The 19,675-nt window shown below is 46.1% G+C and overlaps 1 protein-coding gene across 1 annotated transcript in view; it reads right to left on the bottom strand.

Annotated features, from left to right (window-relative positions):
• SPTBN5 (spectrin beta, non-erythrocytic 5) overlaps nt 1-19,675 on the bottom strand; it is a 165,240-nt gene that overhangs the window by 40,848 nt on the left and 104,717 nt on the right. Inside the window, exons 41-47 of the mRNA XM_019496605.2 lie at nt 19,157-19,252; nt 12,683-12,801; nt 12,115-12,229; nt 10,170-10,283; nt 9,668-9,789; nt 8,829-8,991; nt 3,479-3,667 (exon numbers count right to left, since the gene is read on the bottom strand). Of these exons, the coding sequence (XP_019352150.1) occupies nt 3,479-3,667; nt 8,829-8,991; nt 9,668-9,789; nt 10,170-10,283; nt 12,115-12,229; nt 12,683-12,801; nt 19,157-19,252 (918 nt within the window). The remainder of the gene's footprint in view (nt 1-3,478; nt 3,668-8,828; nt 8,992-9,667; nt 9,790-10,169; nt 10,284-12,114; nt 12,230-12,682; nt 12,802-19,156; nt 19,253-19,675) is intronic.

The raw sequence follows: 19,675 nt of genomic DNA, 5'->3' as shown, positions 1-19,675 counted from the left end.
AGAATTATTTGAGCAGCTTAATTTGGCCTCCTTTTTTGTGGGCATTATGAAAGAATCCTTAATTACATGATTGTGTGCTATTTTTCATAGTTGCCTGCTGCACTCTGGCATGAACTGTGTCCCTGCCTCTGTCACAAAGTTTGTGTGTGATCATAGGGTGATCAAGCTTTTCAAAGGGGGTTGCTAAATATATATTCATTACTTCCTGGGTGCCTGATCTGTAGGGATGTGGGAAATTTCGCTGGCTGTTTTGTTTCAAGGCTGTTTTGACTCGTTTCGAGCTCAAAACAGTGAAATTGAAATGAAACAAAGAGCTTCAAAACAGCCTTGAAACAAAACAAGGCCAGTCACAATATTTTGAAACTTTCCAAACGTTTCGAGTTTCGAAGCAGCCCGGTGGTGGGAGGCAGGGGAGAGCCCAGGTTACACTCCGAGCAGCTCCGCAGCCCCATGTGGCTCAGCCTGGTGGGGAGCGCAGCCCTGGCTTTCCCAGCCTCCTGCTGCCAGGCTATGCTCTGTGGGGCCAACAGTGCTGATGGGAATGCAGCACCAGCTCTGCCCACCTCCTGATGCCGGGCTGCACTCTGATCGGCTCCAGCAGCCCCATGGAGCCCAGCCCAGTGGTGGGAGGTGGGCAGAGCCAGCGCTGCGCTCTGCCTCCCACCACCAGAATGAGTTCCATGAGGCTGTGAGCTGCTGGGTGTTGAGCCTGGTGGAGAGAGGTGGAGCTCAGCCCCAGATGCAGCTCAGCGCCCAGTGGCTTGCTGCCCAGTGGAGGGAGGTAGTGCGCAGTGCTGGGGCTGCACTCTACCTCTCTGCACTGGGCTCAGCACCCAGTGGCTTGCTGCCCAGTGGAGGGAGGTGGTGTGCAGTGCCGGTGCTGTGCTCCACCTCCCTCCACTGGGCTCAGCGCCCAGCGGCTCCCAGCCCTACGGAACTCAGCCCAGTGGGGGGAAGTGGAGCACAACGCTGGGACTGCTCTCTGCCTCCCTCTACCAGGCTTAGCTCCCAGTGCCGGTCCCAGGTGGCAGCAGCCTTCTGCTCATACTCCTGGGAGGACTCTGCTGGACTCATCCAGGGGTGTGGGCTCCCAATCTGCCTGAGATCACAAGAGGCTGCTCCTCCTCCAGTTTTATGCTTCTCCATTATAGCCTATGGGCAAAACTCAAAACAGCATCGAAACAGCAAAACAGTTTCGCTGTTTTGACTAAATGAACAATGCTTTCAAAACTAAACTAAACTCGAAATGAAACACTGTTCTGTTGTAACATCGAAACAGAACTCGAAGTGAAACGGTGCTGTTTCGCACAGCCCTACTGATATAAGAGTCTGGGGTCCAATTTGCAGTAGTGCTGAGCAGACACAGCTGTAATTAGAAATCAGTGGAAGTTGTGCTTGAGTATACAACATGCTTAAAGCTAAGGACCTTGAAAAATCAGGTGCTTCCTGTCTCAAATTGGGCACCCAAACTCATTGAAAATATCTGACCATAAGCTCTGTGCCCCAGTCTCCATCCATACTGTAGTAATCTTAAAATGATTTCATCAAAAAATTGTGAAGTGCTTAGGCCTGGTAGCGAGCACCAAAAAAAAGCCCCATAATTAATTAATGTGGTAGCATCCATATTCTTCACAGTTCCTAAACTTTGGCAAATATGAAGGTTTATGAACTAGTTAGAGATATATACAAACAGAGTGAACAGCTGTGTGGGGTTGCTGAGTTGCTTCTGCTGTTTGCTGTAGTTTTTATTTCAAAGGGCACCACTTCTCTCATCAGCAGCATGGGAACACTGATGAGCTCCCACTGGTCAGAGAATTGGCATCTTTTGAATTAAAAGCGACAACAAGTAGTTCTTGCTGTAATTCAGCAACCCCTTCAAATGAAGGAGGTTATGACCCCGTGGGTTTTACTGTACTTCTGTCTTCAGAGTAGAATCTGAATAATGTCCAGTAAATAAAGCCTAGAATTATGCATTGAACAATCAGAAGTAAAGGCTAGTAAAGTGAGCAAAATGCTGGCTTGCATCCACAGATGTTTCTCAAGCAAATCCCAGGATGTCATTCTCTAGTTCTACTCGGCCTTGGTGAGGCTGCAACTGGAGTACTGCATCCAGTTTTGGGCTCCACAGCTCAAAAAGGATGTGGAGAAGCTGGAGAGAGTCCAGAGAAGAGCCACACGTATGATCAGAGGTCAAGAAAACAGACCTTATGATGAGAGGCTGAGAGCCATGGGACTCTTCAGCCTGGAAAAGCGCAGGCTCAGGGGTGAGCTGGTGGCCACCTATAAGTTTATAAGGGGTGTCCACCAGGATCTGGGGGAACGTTTGTTCACCAGAGCACCCCAACAGACAACAAGATCTAATAGTTATAAACTCCTGCAGGACCATTTCAGGCTGGACATCAGGAAGAATTTCTTTACTGTCCGAGCCCCCAAGGTCTGGAATAGCCTGCCATCAGAGGTGGTTCAAACACCCACATTAAACGCCTTCAAGAGAAAATTGGATGTTTATCTTGCTGGGATCCTATGACCCCAGCTGACTTCTTGCCCCTGGGGCAGGTGGCTGGACTTGATGATCTTCTGAGGTTCCTTCCAGCCCTAACGTCTATGAAATCTATGAAATATAGAATTAGTTACTCATTAACTGAGCACTGTTTATCCCAGAGATTCTCAACCAGGGTGCTACAGTACCCTGGGGGTGCCCTGAAATCCTTTTAAGGTGCAATGGGGTGCTGTGCAACAGGGTGCTATTTGGCATGCAAACACCTACATGTGATTCACAAGATAAACCCAGAGATTTCAAATAGGAATCCATAATGTCAAAAACATGATGACCTCTTGTGGTCTCTCTGAGGTCTTTCCAACAGAATTGCTCTTTCATTGTTCTGTAGTTGAAAAATGAATGCAAGCTGAAAGTAGGCATTTTCAAAGGGATGTCTTGAGTCTAAAAAGACCACACACCACTGGTCTACCTTGTGCAGGGAGGGAGGTAAGAGGCTTGTGGAAAAAACACAAGATGTGATCATGTAATCACAGACTGTACCATAATATATATGTACAAGGGGACTGAATTATGGTTGCTTAGGGATTTCTAACTGTTGAGTGCTTGACTCTGGCTGCAAAGACACATTCAAATTATCTGGGAGAATTTTCCTGTGTTTGTTCTCCTGGCAGAAAAACTTACCCAGAGCTGTATGTGAGACATTCAAGCGCTGAGGCCCTGAAGAGTGGAGAGCTTGCAGTGCTGACACTGTGCAGCCAGGAAGGGGAGGAGGATGGGAGGGAGACAGGAGGCAGCTGGGGTGGCACACCTTATTATCTTCTTTTTATGTTGTATTGTGTGTGTAACATATGCACGCTTACCCAAATGGATCCTCACTGCATGTGAGCAATTCCAAATGTCCAACATTTTTAAATCCCTGTTTATACTGAGCTATGTTTGCTGGAGCTCTGTTTTTCTACTGAGCAACTCTGCACTTACCTGCAACTCCTGGGCCTGGAATAATTTTACATATCGGTCCTGCCATGCCTGAATCAGTTCAGACCAGGCCTGCTGCAACTTGGAAAGGGATTGCTGGAGCTCAAGGGCTGCATAATGACCAGAATTGGCAAGCTGCTGACCATAGTTGCTGAGTGAATTGAATCTTTCCACTCGTGCTTCAATCTCCTCCTAAAATACAGGGGAAAGATTGATGTCAAAGTTTTATGGAAAGTCAGCTATTCAGTATAGAGGTCTTTAGGGGGAAGAAAATGGACCATAACTTCCCAACACTCACATTTGTATGGAAAATCATTCATCTTTGTGCTATGCCACTGAAACCGCAGAGGAATAATCTAACAGCAAGTAAGTATGGACAAAAAACTTTCCCCCATTATTCATGAGAAGATGGTCCCCCCAAGGAACATATTGGAAAGTGCTTAGAATTAAATAAGTATGGATTTATAATTATAACATTGTCTTTTGCCACACAGAAAATAATCCTTCAATGGCAAACAATGCCCGGATTTCGCTTTTGCATTCGTGCACAATGAATCAATGTGAGGTTATCGTATTATAAAGACAGTAGTACTTTTTTCTTGGTATAAAATGAATTATCTTTAACTTCAACTAAAAAGTGAGAGGGAGAGAGTGAGAGAGAGAGAGCACGCGACTGAGAGTGCAACGTCTGTATAATGAATCTGTAAAGGAGAAATTAAGTGTGAGAGCTACTATATAAATGACTAGAAAATGTAAAAAGAATTGTGGAGTGAAATGGTAGCGTATGCTATAACTTTAGGGACATACACATAAAAAGCACCTCAGGGTTGATGGAATATTATATTAAACTTCTGAAATTGCCATTGCTAGTTCTTAGGGTATATCTACCTTGAAAAATGTGGGTTAGCTAACTTTGGTTAAAACACAGCAATGCAGATGGGGAAACTATAGCTGTAACTATTAGTATTATATTAGTATCATGACTTGGATCTCATACTCCTCTAATAGTCTTTAACTTGGGCTACTAACCTGATTTAAAAAACAAAGTTTTGCTTTGTGTTCACTGTTATTTTAACTTGGCTATCCTGAGTTAAGCACATACTTTATTTTCCAGCAAGGACCTACCCTGACATCCAACAGTTCCTTCATTATTAGCTGTGAAAGAAGAAGTCCTCAAGGCCAGGGGCCTGCCCATGCAGCCCAGCATGTGGGTATCAGGGAGCTCCTGCCTTAGGTGGCTTTCCTCCACCTGAGCCCAGGGCAGCCCCAGGGAGCCGAGGGGAATTCTTCCCCTCCCGAGCCCCACAGCTACTTGCCTGAGCTGCCCTGAGCCTCAGAGACAATTTGCTGTCATGGGTGATCTAAATTACCCGGACATCTGCTGGGAGGAGCAGTCAGCCAGGTTGGACTGTTCCAGGAGGTTCCTGGCTGAGATACAGGACCTCCACTTAACCGAGGAGGTGCACAGTCCCACCAGAGAAAATGCCCTGTTGGATCTGGTCCTGGCCACAGGCGATGATCTGGTAAGGGGGCTCCAGGTCCTTGACCACCTGGGTGATAGTGATCATCGCTTGCTGGAATTCATCATCCAGCGCAGGGTGACAAAGGCCTGCAGCAAGGCGGTAGCCTTAGACTTCAAGAGGGCCAACTTCAAGGAGTAAAGGAGATTAGTGGGAGAGGCACTGGGGTTCTCGAGGGCAGGGGAACTCAGTGCCCAAGATGAGTGGTCGTTTCTTAAGGAGACGATACTCAGGGCCCAAGGGGTGATGATCCCAACAAGAAGAAAGGGGGGCAAGAGTGCCCAAAAGCCCCCCTGGCTCACCAAAGATGTCCGAGAATGTCTGGTTGCCAAAAAGGTGGTGTACACCCAGTGGAAGTGGGGGGCTATCTCCAAAGAGGAGTATACCTCCACTGCTCGGGCCTGTAGGGGGGCTGTTGGGAAAGCTAAGGCGGACAATAGAGCTAGGACTATCATCCAAGATCAAAGATAATAAAAAGTCCTTTTTCAAATATATAGGGAGGATGAAGAAGGCACCAGGAAATGTGGGGCCCCTGCAAGATACGCTGGGCAATCTGGTGGTTGCGCCAGAGGAGAAGGCAGACCGCTTTAACAAATTCTTCACCTCCATTTTCTTGTGCAGGGACCAGGACTCCCCCACCGTGATTCAAGACAGACTTGAGGGGAATACCTCCAGACCTAAGGTTGAGGAGGACCGGGTTAGAGAGCTTCCGGAGGGGCTGTACGTGTTCAGATCAGCAGGTCCAGATGCTTTCCACCCCAGGGTGTTGAGGGAGCTAGCAGGGGTTATTGCAGGGCCCTTGGCATGGCTTTACGAGCGCTCGTGGTGCTCGGGCCAGGTGCCAGATGATTGGAAGATAGCCAATGTGGTCCCCATATTTAAAAAAGGGAGGAGGGAGGACCCGGGCAACTATAGGCCCATCAGTCTTACCTCAATCCTGGGGAAACTCTTTGAGAAGATCATCAAGGAGCACATCTGTGATGGGCCAGCATTGGGGATGATGCTCAAGGGCAACCAGCACGGTTTCATTAGGGGCAGGTCATGTCAGACTAACCTGATTGTCTTTTATGATCAGGTCACAAAAGCATTGGATGCAGGTGTCGCCGTGAATGTAGTCTTTCTGGACTTCAGCAAGGCCTTTGACACTGTCGACCACCCCATCCTCATTAAAAAACTAGGCAACTGTGGCATTGATGCCTACACGGTCAGGTGGATTGCAAATTGGCTGAAGGGTCGTACTCAGAGGGTGGTGGTGGACGGGTCATATTCGACCTGGGGGTAAGTGGGCAGCGGAGTCCCCCAGGGCTCGGTCCTTGGGCCCGCGCTGTTCAATCTCTTTATCAGCAATTTGGACAACGGGGTGAAAAGCAACCTGTTTAAATTTGCTGATGATACCAAAATTTGGGGTGAGGTGGTCACACTAGTAGGGAGGGAAAGACTGCAGCAAGATCTGGATAGGTTGCAGGGGTGGGCTAACAAAAACAGGATGCATTTCAATACTGACAAGTGCAGGGTGCTGCACTTGGGCAGTAGTAACCAGCAGCACACTTATAAGATGGGAAACTCCCTTCTTGAGAGCACGGAGGCAGAAAGAGATCTTGGAGTCATTATTGACTCCATGATGAACATGGGCCGACAATGCGAAGTCACAGTCGCTAGGGCTAACCGGACCCTATCGTGCATCTACAGGTGCATGTCAAGTAGGGCCAAGGAGGTGATGCTCCCGCTCTATGCAACACTGGTCAGGCTGCAGCTGGAGTATTGTGTCCAGTTCTGGGTGCCCCACTTCAAGAGGGATGTGGACAACATTGAGAGGGTCCAGAGGAGGGCCACTCGCATGATCTGGGGACAGCAGGGCAGACCCTACAATGAGAGACTATGGGACCTGAACCTGTTCAGCCTCCACAAGAGAAGGCTGAGGGGGAACCTGGTGACTGTCTATAAACTCACTAGGGGGGACCAGAAGGGTTTGGGGGAGACCTTGTTTCCCCTAGCGCCCCCCAGGATAACAAGGAATAACGGCTACAAGTTGTTGGAGAGTAGGTTTAGATTAGACATCTGTAAGAACTACTTCACAGTTAGGGCGGCTAGGATCTGGAACCAGCTTCCAAGGGAAGTGGTGCTGGCTCCTACCATGGGGGTCTTTAAGAAGAGGCTTGATGCCTACCTGGCTGGGGTCATTTGAGCCCAGTTTTCCTCCTGCCCAGGCAGGGGGTTGGACTTGAAGATCTACAAGGACCCTTCTGACCCTACTTCTATGATTCTATGACAGCCTGGGGCAGCCTCCAGGGAGCAAAGGGAACTTCTTCTGCTCCTCTGCAGTTGGTTTTGCCTCAACTGCTGTGAGTCTCATGCAAAAACAGCTCCAGAGGAACTGGAAAATGTCCCTCTGCTTCCTGTGGCTGCCCTGGGCTGTCTCTGAGACTTGGGGCAGCTCAGGCAAACAGCTGCGGGGTTCAGGAGAGGAAGAATTCCCCTCAGCTCCCTGGGGCTCCCATGATGGGGTGAAGGGAAGCATCTGGGTCAGTGCAGGCCTTCCCCTGCCTTTCCCAACTGAAAACTGAATGTCAGTTCAGCTGGTTATCAGTTCAACCTATGCACCTTTGAGGAAGCTGCCTAGATTGAATTGATTTTGCCTTGGGCTTTTTGAATGTCTGTACTTAGCCTTGGTGTCCAATATGAAAAAAGTGGTGCTATTAGTCTGCTTCCTATGACACATCACAAAACAACAGCTGGCATTACGGGCTTGTCAACATTTTGGTACCAATGTCAAGAGCACCAGTTTGTATTTATTTAGCAAATGCAAATCCGCAAAGACAAGCACCAGTGAGTAGCATGCGCTGTCCACTTGCTCCCACTCCATGTATACGAAATCCCAGAAATGAGCCAATGCAGTCACCATAGGGCATTGATTCTCAGTCAGGGTACCATGGCATCCTGGAGTGCCTTGAGATCTTTTCAAGGGTGCCATGGCATGACACACAACCACTGTTAGGTATATAAATAGGATTCACAAAATAAACCCAGAAATTTCAAATAGGAAACCATAGCGTTAAACACATTCTGACCTGCTGTGCTCTTTCTTCTGTTGCAAAGAACTGAGAATTATTCTATTAGTTTTGTGTAGTCAAAAAAATGAGTGAGAGTTAAGAGCTGGCATTTTCCAAGGGATGCCTTGAGTGTAAAAAGGTTGAGAACCTCTACCATAGAGCAACCCTGAGGTGATACTGAGCCACCTTTTATGGTTGGTAAGTCCAGGTCAGAGTTGTTATGCACTAATAGGATTCACAGAATAAATGTGAAGTGCTACATTGCTCATATGGTACCAATTCTGTGGAAACATATAGCTTTTCTCTCCAGGGAGCGTGTCTACATGTTACCCTATGGCGATGTTGCTATGGTGTGGTGCTTTAGTACTTCCTTTTGAAGTACTAAAGCATGGTGCAGTAACTTCCTGTACTGTGCTATATGGGCAGCACACACTTAGCTTTCCCCAGTACATCACTGTAGTGGCATACTATAGGCAGGGAGTACGCCACTATGATGTCGTAGCTAGTGATCATGTGTAGACTTGCGTGACCGCTACATCACCATAGTGCGCCATACAGTGATGTAGCACATCGCTATGTTGCCATAGGGTGACATGTAGATGTGTCTAGTGATGACACTCCATCACCTTTCAGCATATTATTGAAAACAGAATATGATTAGTTGTGGGGAGCAGGTATACTATGGCCATAGTGCATCTGGCAGCAACTAGTTCTAGTCATGAAAATTGTATAACATGGGACAGTTCTCCAGAAAATCTAGTTGTAAGTAACAATGATACTTGCCTTTCTCTCATGATGCTCTTCAATCAGGCTTTCTGCTTCACTTGGACTTTTGGGAAGCCCCCCTGCCTCCATTAAGCCTTTGGTTTTTTTAAACCAATCTAGCAGCTCTTTTAGCTCATGATTAAATTTCTGAAACTGGTACGCGGCTCCCAACTTTTCCTTCCTACCACAGAAAATATAATTGTGCATTAGCAAACACAGTTTCAATTTACCTCCTTACCCTGCATAACCACTGCTCCGTTTTCTATAGGAAATCATACAAGAAAACACTGAAGCTGGAGTAATGGGCGAGCTCCAAGATAGCTGCAATTCCTTACAGCTTTTGGTGCTAGGTTGGGATTGCAGTAGTTATGAACCTGCTTAAGAATCAGTATGCTTATGTTATCCTCTGCAATAATTCTTTCTGACAGCATGTAACTGGGGCAACTGTAAAATCTTTCTGATCATTCTCTTAAGAAATGACTTCTGCTTAGAGAGAACTGGCATTTTAGGATTGGCCTTGGAAAGAAATCTTTCCACCTTATCCAAATATAACTCCTGCCCTCAGATCACAATAGGGCTGATCTGAGATTTGGGGACATTATATTGTGAGATTATACTGGGGGATAAACTACAAATTTATTAGACTCATTTTAAATAAAGTGTGAGGTTTGCCAAGCTGTATTTCTATTCACTTTATCTTGTTCTGCTGTGTAAAAAAAGCCTGGCTGTCTACACAAGATTTTATACTGAGTCTCCAGAGTACCTTGCCAGACCCATGCCCACTGACTTCCAGACCCCTAGAAGCACCTTTCTTTGTGCTTGGAGTATTTAGATAGTAGTCTGATAGACATCTTTACCTTTGCTTAGCCTGTCCTTGGAGTCGTAGCCAGCTGTCTTTCATCTCCCTTTGCTTTAAGGTCAGTTTGTCATTTATGGAAGGATTCCTCTTGCAAAGTCGGAAAGACTCTAACTGCAGTGGCTAAACAGAGATGTTTAATTAACTAATTAGGGGGGCTTAGATCAATTAATGCAGAGGTGGCCACCCTGTAGCATGGGAAACACAAGTGGCAAGGGCAGCCTCTGTGTGGCACGTGGCAGATAGGGGAGGGAGCAAGGAGCACTGCAAAAGATAGGGCAGGGGGCATAGGGCAGAAAGCAGAGCAGTAGATTGGACAAGGGGCACAGGGCTGGCAGTGGAAAACAAAGCACCAGATTGGGCAGAGGAAGAGGATCAGAATAGCAAGTGGAGAAGGTGTGGGGCTAATATGTGGCATGCTTGCCAAAAATGTTGGCCCCCACTGAATTAATGTAGGAGCCCCTCCTTTATTAGGTTTATTAGCTAAAACTGTAGCCTCTCACCTCCATTTTGGATTGAATGACACTGATTTCTCTCTCCATTTCCTCATGTCTTCGGATGAGATTTGCCACGCTCTCTACATCTTTTCCATAATCCAATGCTTGTATCAGAGCACTCTGGAGGAGGAGAGGGGAAGCGAGAAAGAGAAAGAAAAGCAATAGGACTATCTATATCTTAGGTCCTTTAAATGTTCCCTCTCTCCTTCTCTCTTAACAGCTTCCTTTTATCATTTCAAAAGTACCAATAGATCTCTGGGTCACTGGTGGAGGTGGAACAAGAGTTCATAACCCCTTGACTAGTCCCAACCCTGTTCTCCCAATATGCCCCTGAATATTTGTGTATACAGCATAAATGTGGGCTACACTTTCCATATTACTCCATCATTCTCGTCTTTTTTTCCATAAGCTAAAAATAGCTAAAATAAGCCAAACAGTCGCATGAAATTTCTTAAGCATAAAATGACAATGAAAGTGCAGTTTAAGAAAATTTGAAGAGAACTTTTTGGGGGGAGGGGTCTTCAAAATTTTGCCAGACATAACATTCTGGAGAATTAAGAAGCGTATCAGTAAAATTCTCATTGGAGAATTTCATAAATATTTTTCCCCCAAGTTCAACTGACTCTATGATAGGTCTGCCCACTTATTCATATGTTCACATGAATAATATAAAGACGCGTGTATGAAATAACAGTTACTTTTTATGCAACATTTTTCTTGCACTGTTCTCAAAGCAATAAGAATAAAAAGGCGTTGTTATATGCATTTTTCAGATGATAACAGTAAGATTAAGTGAACTGCCCAATGGGCCAGTGGTTAAACAGGAACAGAACTCTGTTTTTAGTTAGGTGTCTTATGAACTACACCTTGTTTTTTTCTTTTTAACGTAATCATCCAGCCCTTTAGGTACAGACAATCAAAAAACGGAATCGGTCTAAGTTACGTGGTTTTCTGTAAGTGACCTAGTTTAGATCAGTAGTAAACAGAAAACACATTCACCCTGTGGTGAGAAGGGCAAATCTTAGGCTGGGTTCTGCCATTTTTAAACCAATTTGCATGTACCAAACTTCTGTTCTGTTACAGGTAGACCAGTTTCAGATCATTTATACTGGTAAAAGTGTAATGTCTGTACCTTGCTTTAATATTTAGGCACCAAGGGCATCTTTATACGTGCCCTGGGGGTGGGTGGGTGGGTGGGTGGGTGGGGGGCGCTTTAATTACAGCAGCTCTGAGAGCCACTTTCATTAAAGTGCACACGTATCTCACGTATTCAGCGCCCCACAAAATGGCAGCAGGGGAACTTTAACTAAAGCTTGTTCAATGAGCTTTAGTCAAAGCACCCCTGCCATCATTTTGAATTGTCGGGACACAGAATACACGAGGTGTAGAGGCTGCTGAAGAGTACCAATTACCACACTTCAACAGACTTGATTAACTGAGTCTTCTCTGATTTACTATAATTACAGCACATCAGAGCACTGGTTTTGCACGTGTACAGGCACCCCAAGACAGACAATCTCAAGGTTAAAAAGACCATTTAAAAAGACCATTTCTAACCATAATCTGGAATTTTTGAGAATGTCTGTCTTAAATCTGGAAATCTTTGTTATGTTTTGACTGAATTTCAGTCTTTCTACTGAGTTTGTTTCATTGGCCAACATAGCAGCATATTATTCATAGATTCATAGACATTAGGGGCTGGAAGGGACCTTGCGAGATTGAGTCCAACCCTCCTTATTATGCTTTCTCAGTCTGCAAATTGGTTATAGAAGTTTTATGTTTCCTTGTTTGCTCATTGACAACTATTAAGCATCATCCTTGAAAAGATTTTTTAGCTACAGAACTAATGAATGTTTATAATTTTTTTACAGGGTGACTATTGATCCAAAGGGATAGCAGATTTTCTTTGAGGTTAAAGCCCCTTTTATTAATGAAATGATGAACAACCCACCTTCTCACTAATTCTCTCTGTGATGTCATCAATTTCTCTGATTAAAGCATGGATCTCCAGGGCTCCCTCCAGCTTCCTCTTGTATGCATTCAGGTTTCCATGGAAACTATTCCATCTTCATGGAAAAGACAGTTTTAGAGGAGAGGATGATTATTAGAACTTCCACAGCTGCAGGTGAACTGCATTCAACTGGGGGCCAAAAGGCTGTATTTCTTTGCTCCCTTACTCTGAACCCCCACTTTCCACAGTTTTTGGACTGAAAACCTCGGAACATATTCAGCTCCAAGGTTAGGAAAGATGAGTTTCACTTTGTCAAATTGAAAACCATTCTGGTCAACTGCAGTGCTGCTTTGGCAGCCTCCAAGAGAAGCTTCACTGGCTGGTGGTTGGTGGCACGATATTGAATGTTGTATTTGTGGAGGAGAGTGCTTAAAAGAGTCTATGTAGGAATCTTCAGCCTTTATCCAGCTCAGCCATGAAGAGACCTGTCTTTCCCCTTCTACCATGAAATTATTAGAACAGCTTTGATTAAACTTTCCTTCATTTAGAACCTTGAAAGTATACTCACTTGTCATTGAGCTGTTTTCGGCGCCAGTATATTGTCTTAGTCTCCTCCTTGTTTTGTTTCTCTAGTTTCATGGCCAGGGCATTGATGGCTCTGATGTGAGCATCATCCACTGTCACCTCCTACAAGACCAGAACAAAGAAAAATGTATGGGTTCAAGATGAACGGTGTCCCCCAGTTATTGCATTCCATCAGGGTATGAAAAAGCCAATTGAGGCTGTCAATACAGAAGAATTTAGACCAGGGGTGGGCAAAATGCGGCCCATGGGCTGGATGCAGCCCACCAGGCCATTCCATCCGGCCTGCAGGGCCCCTAAAAAATTTAGAAAATTAATATTTATTTGCCCCGGCTGCCTGTCATGTGGCCCTTGATGGCTTGCCAAAACTCAGTAAGTGGCCCTCCGCCTGAAATAATTGCCCAGCCCTGGGTTAGGGGTTGAGACTTCTAGTCCCAAAATGGTGATCTGGGGTGGCGGGGGAGCACCTGTCAAGGGATGGGGCTACCCATGTGGCCCTCTACAACTTGCCAAAACTCAGTAAGTGGCCCTCCACCCAAAATAATTGCCCACCCCTGATTTAGACACATATGCACTGCCCTGATCACACTCATGTATCTCTCTCAGAGGCTGAGAGTGTAGAGATGAGGAGGGAAACAAAGAAAGGTCGAAGTCCTGTGCATGGACCTTAGGGGACAGAGTGCAGACTTATCACCACATTCTCTTTTAAAACAACCTCCTTCTATTTTAGGAAATGCCTCCATTGAGGTACAGGGGAAATTAGCCCTCACTGAGCTCTAGGCTACTGTTGCTAAACTGCTTCAGGGATCTGTGCTGGCTTGTATGAAGTGAATGCGAGTATCTCTGCACTGTACTGTGCCATGCACATGCAGCCTTAGGAAGCACGATAAGTCTTTGACATCACTTGTTTTTCACATACTGTGGAAAGGGTAATATTTGCACATAACTCAAGTGGGCTATACTGGAACAAATATTCTGGAGCATGGCCACCAGCCAGCATTGAATAAAGACCAGCAGTGGTACAACACTCTAATCATTTTAATTTGCAAGAAGGTCAATAAATCACACACTCAGCAGGGAGATATTAATCACTGGCTGTGCAGAAGCACAGCTGCAGGACGCCAGCACTACATTAATAGAAGCATTGATTCCATTTGCATTTTATATGCTCTACGTAAATACCAATGTGCATATTTCTGTATGTGCTTTGCTATGATACACAGCAGGAAAGCCAACAGACTGGAAACATACTATACTAAAAAATTATTCCAAGGTATAAGAACCCTACTGTCTCCTGCCCTGGAAGATGGAAGCTAACAGCATTGGAGCAGGAGGGGAACAAGGGTCTGAGCAGTAAAGGTGACCATCATCCCTAGCATGGTTACATACCACTCTCATCTGGGATTTATCTGGCTGTTAGCTCCGTGATACAAGGGTGGTGTCACATGTTCAATTTGACAGTAAACGCAGTTAAAAAGTGGGCAGGGGTGTGTTCAAGCAGTGTAGCATCTGTTAAATGCTCTCACGGTGTTGCAATATTGTTCCCTTTCAGGCAAGGATTATCTCCTAACACCTATTCATTTTAGTAGGTCACTACAGTCCAACGATCTGCAACTGTTGCAAGTGAATGTGTGACACCACTCTAAAGTAAAATCACTGACTGGAAGAATGCACCTAATTTTTAGAGGTGTATGAAATGGGCCATATTCAATTTGGATTTGGGTTCGGCCCGAATCAGGGACAGTGATTCAATTCATTGATTCGGATCGCTGTCCCCAATTCAATTCAGCTGAATCTGAAGATTCGATGCTAATTCGGAGAATCAGTGATTCGAACATAGACACAGCTTTAAATGTTTTTTCTACATACCTCGAGGTACCTGCTGGGAGAAGCAGTCAGTCAGGTCTGACCATTCACGTAGGTTCCTAGCTGAAATACAGGACCTCCACCTTATCCAGGAGGTGCACAGCCCCACTAGGAGAGATGTCTTGCTGGACCTGGTCTTGGCCACTGGGGACAACCTGGTGAGGGGACTGCAGGTCCTTGACCACCTGGGTGACAGTGATCATTGCCTGGTGGAATTCACCATCCAGTGCAGGGTGGTGAGGGCTTATACCATGACTAAAGCCCCTGACTTCAGAAGGGCCAACTTCAACGAACTTAGGAGATTAGTGGGGGAGGCACTGAGGGCCCAAAAGGTAGAGGATATGGGAGTCCATGAGGGATGGTTGTACCTTAAGGGGATGATCCTCCAGGCTCAGAGTGTGACAGTCCCCGAGAGAAAGAAGGGGGGTAAGAGTGCTCTGAAACCCCCATGGCTCAGTAAAGGCATTCAAGAATGCCTGAGGGCCAAAAGAGAGGCGTACACCTGGTGGAAGGGAGGGGCTATCACCAAGGAGGAATACTCCTCCTTGGCCTATGAATGTAGGAGGGCTATTAGGAAAGCCAAGGTGGGGGTGGAGCTCAGGCTAGCGACAGGATTAGGGACAACAAAAAGTCCTTCTTCAAATACACTGGGAGTAAGAAGAGGGCACCGGGTAATGTAGGGCCTTTGCTAGACTCAAATGGTAATCTTGTGGCTACGCCAGACAAGAAAGCCGAAATTTTTAACAAGTTCTTTGCCTCTGTCTTCTTGGACAGGGACCAGGACAGCTCTCCCACCACAGGTAGGGGCAATCTTGGGGATAGCACTGCCAGGCCTCGGGTCTGTGCAGATGTAGTTAGGGATCTTCTGGAAGGGCTGGATGTTTTAAATCTGAGGGCCCTGATGCCCTCCATCCATGGGTGTTGAGAGAGCTGGCGGGGTCATTGCTGTGCCCTTGGCCTGGCTGTACGAGTGATCATGGTCCACAGGCCAGGTGCCCGGAGATTGGAAAGTAGCTAATGTGGTCCCCATTTATAAGAAAGGGAGAAAGGAGAACCCAGGAAACTATAGGCCCATAAGCCTCACATCGGTCTTGGGGAAAATCCTTGAAATAATTATCAAGGATCACATCTGTGAGGGGCTAGAAGGGGAGATCATGTCCAGGGGAAATCAATATGGTTCATCAAAGGCAGGTCCTGCCAGACCAACCTGATGGCCTTTTATGACCAGGTAACTAAATCCCTGGATGATGGTGTTGCCATGGATGTAGTTTTTCTGAACTTTAAAAAGGCCTTTGACACTGTCTCTCACCCCTCATCAATAAATTAAGCGACTGTGGCATTGATGCCTACACAGTTGGATGGGTCAAAAATTGGCTGATGGGGTGCACCCAGAGAATGGTGGGTGCACTTGACCTGGCGGGATGTGAATAGTGGGGTCCCCCAGGGCTTGGTCCTGGGGCCTACAACTGTTCAACATCTTCATCAGTGACTTGGACGAGGGGGTGGAAAACATGTCCAAGTTTGCTGATGACACCAAGACGTGGGGAGAGGTAGGCACGCTCGAAGGGAGAGAGAGGCTGCAATTAGATTTAGACAGACTACAGAAGTGGGTGGATGGTAATAGGATGGGGTTCAATGTAGATAAATGCAGGGTGCTGCACCTGGAGAGAAGGAATCCACAGCATACATACAAGCTGGGGAGCTCCCCCCTTGTGAGCACAGAGGCGGAAAGGGATCTTGGAGTCATTATTGACTCCAAGATGAACATGAGCCGCCAATGCCAGACCGCAGCCAGCAAAGTCAACCGCACCTTGTCATGCATCCAAAGATGCATCTCAAGCCGGTCCAGAGAGGTGATACTCCCCCGCTACATGACAGTGGTCAGGCCACAATTGGAGTATTGCATCCAGTTCTGGGCACCGCACTTTAAGAAGGATGTGGCCTGCCTTGAGAAGGTTCAGAGGAGGGCCACCCACTTGGTTGGAGGGCAACAGGGCAGGCCCTATGAGGAGAGGCTGAGGGACCTGAACCTGTTCAGCCTCAGCAAGCGAAGGCTGAGGGGGGATTTGGTGGCTGCCTACAAACTCATTAGGGGAGATCAGCAGCAAATAGGAAGGGCCCTATTCCGCCCAGCAGCACCTGGGGTGACAAGGAACAATGGCCAAAAGCTGCTGGAGAATAGGTTCAGGTTAGAGATTAGGAGGCACTATTTCACTGTTAGGGTGGCTAGGATCCGGAACCAACTTCCTAGGGAAGTGGTCCTCACTCCTACCTTGGGTAAATTAAAAAAGAAGTTGGACAAACACCTGTCTGGGGTTGTGTGATCCCAGCATGTGTTCTGGCCAGTGGCGGGCGGTAAGACTAGATGATCTGTTCAGGTCCCTTCTTTCCCCAAACTACTATGGAACCAGCATGGCTGGTGAACGCTGTGATGCTGGGGTGCATGGAGCGTCCCACAGGAGTATGGTGGGACCCTCCACATGCTCAGCGGCGAACCTGGAAGTGGACCGAGTAGACCAGAAGCATGCCCGGTCAACTTCTGGATCCACTAGGGAGCATGCTGGGGGGTCCCCCTGCGCCCCCTCGTCTCAGCGATCAGCCACGGGGGCACCCAGGAGGCACCAGTTGCCGACCTGGAGGGGGCGGGGTGGTCCCCTGCCCATGTGCTCCCAAGCAGACCCGGAAGTGGACTGGAAGTGCTTTGGGTCCACTTCTGGGTCTGCTGCTGAGCACGCTGGGGAACCCCCCACGCTTCTGTGGTACACTCCATGTGTCCCAGCATCACAGCATTCTTGAGCCACCTGATACCTAGAGGTATGTAGAAAAAACATTTAAAGCTGTGTCTATGTCCGAATTGCCAAATCTTTCTGAATCTCTCCGAATTGATTCAGAGGGTTCCAATTCAATTTGGAGGGATTAAAGGGTCCTCTGATTTGATTTGGATTTGGAGATTCGGCCACTGAATCAGGCCGAATCAAGACAGGGACCACAGCTTCACACAGCCCTAATGGCTATAATGGTTATCATCACAGTATCCACAGTCCCAACCACTCCCCAGGGGGCACATGCATTTTATGGCGTAGGAACATTGTATTTGCTGCTATCTAATGCAGAAAATGACACCGAATGTCACCTTATAGTGACTTCAATACTATATCATTCTCTCCTCCCCTGATGTCCCTGTCCTTCTGTTTGCCTGGCACGATCTATATCAGACATTTTGTTTTGCCCATGAGCTACTGAAGGGCTAGTGGAGGTTTCTTTTGGACTTCTTTGGTCTCACTTCACTGCTTTCCTACAGCTGAAGTGAGACTTTTGGCTCTCAACCCAAATCCAATAGTAAGACATTTTCATAGGAGTTGGAAAGCACTAAAAAAGAAAGCCCAGGATCTCTCTACAGATGTCAGACATCTCAGGAAAGCCATTCAATGTCCAATATGAGTTTTTCCTTCTGTGATGGAAGGAACACGAAGAGAAAATGTGAGATGTTCTGAAATAATTTGGCAACACAGTGGAGGAAGACATGGTGAAGGTGATGGAGAATGTTAAAGGAAAACTCCCTCAAACTGTCATACTGGGAGCCCCTCCAGATCCTTACGTGACAGCAGAGCAAGGGAAGTCTCTCTTGAACATGCACCGAGACCATAAATTCTTGCCCTTTTTAGTACAGCCAGCTAGAGAATATAAGAAAGCCTGTTACAGTTTCCCAGCCTAGAGGGTGATCTCAGAGCTCTTAGCAAAGAAAGCTGAAGCAGGCAGCCAGTGTGCCACTGTGTCAAGTCAGAGCCTGTTCATGAATACTCCAAATAGCTCTGTGCCCAAGTTAGAGAGTCCCCCTGGGGTGCGAGAAAGGCAGCTGTAGTGACTCATCATCACAAAGGAGGATCTAGAGACCTCAGCATGGAAAGATGAACCCAGCAGCTGTCTTGTCACATTGCTGTTATCCAATATGTAAAGTGTTGCTCTGTATTCCCAAATGCTTATGATGTTCTTATAATTAGTGATAAACCATGTGTGTAGTATACAACAAAAGGTATACAAATATACTCTGTTTAAATTACGAGATGCAAGCAAATTGACAGTTTCATATAAGGAGGGAAATGGGGGATAGCTCATGTAAGTTCCTTTCAGAGGCTCAGTTCATGATATTCTGAATAGGGTTAAAGGTACAAACAAATCCAAGTGGATACACCTTGGAAACCACTTAATGTTGCTTGATTTTGGGTAAAAGCAACTGCAGTTTGCATAATTTCTATCCAAGACTGCAAATCATTTAAGACTCACTCAAAAGCTAGCACTCAAACCTGAAATTCCTTCATTGCAACTGGACCTGAAGTTTCAGGTTTCATTAAGAATAATTTGACTGCTTCACTCAGATGCCACAAAGCATTAGATAGAGAGAGATGAAAAGCAAGATAATAGCTATTCTACTAGTCTTTAAACTGGTAAAGCTCACTATTCTACCATCTTCTCTCTTTGCCCAAAAGATAATGAAACTGTTCCAGCTACTTTGCTGCCTTTTTGTGCTGAAAAGCTAGATTTTGGCTTTGTGCATTCCAAGTATGTGGAAATAGGCAGGGAAAACATTTCTTACCCCTGATGCTGCTCCTCGGAATTCATTGAGCTTTTTCATGAGCTGCACACAATGCTCATAGTCATTTCCAACATCACCAATATTAATCATCACTTCCTGGAGAAAGGAAAAAGTAGTCAAGTGGATATTCAGCTAACAACTGGTCTTCGTTTAGCTTCAGAATGCAAGTAAATAGCCTTTCTCATTGCTTACCTTTTTGTTAGGAAAGGAAAAGTGATTTAATTCATTCTGAAGTCACATGCCAGGCATGTAATATCCATTATGATGGAGTTTCTGTATATCTGGTACTCAACATCACTGTAAGTTGTATTTTCTCTGTCCCCTGAATAGCCTATCAAACTCTTTTCTGCTTGCCAACACGTCTGAATTCTTGAATGCCTTGGTATAGTGTACAATGTACTGTTTCTTGCACATACTGGTATAAAGTGAAGTTCCCACCATCTAAAGACTGTACTTAATTAATGACATAAAATAGCAGACCTTTATTTTGAAACCCAGATACATTTCTCTATTTGCTTT

The sequence above is a fragment of the Alligator mississippiensis genome, chromosome 2 (assembly GCF_030867095.1).
Source record: "Alligator mississippiensis isolate rAllMis1 chromosome 2, rAllMis1, whole genome shotgun sequence".
NCBI classification, from domain to species: Eukaryota; Metazoa; Chordata; order Crocodylia; family Alligatoridae; genus Alligator; species Alligator mississippiensis.
This window is presented reverse-complemented; position numbering and strand designations above follow the sequence as displayed.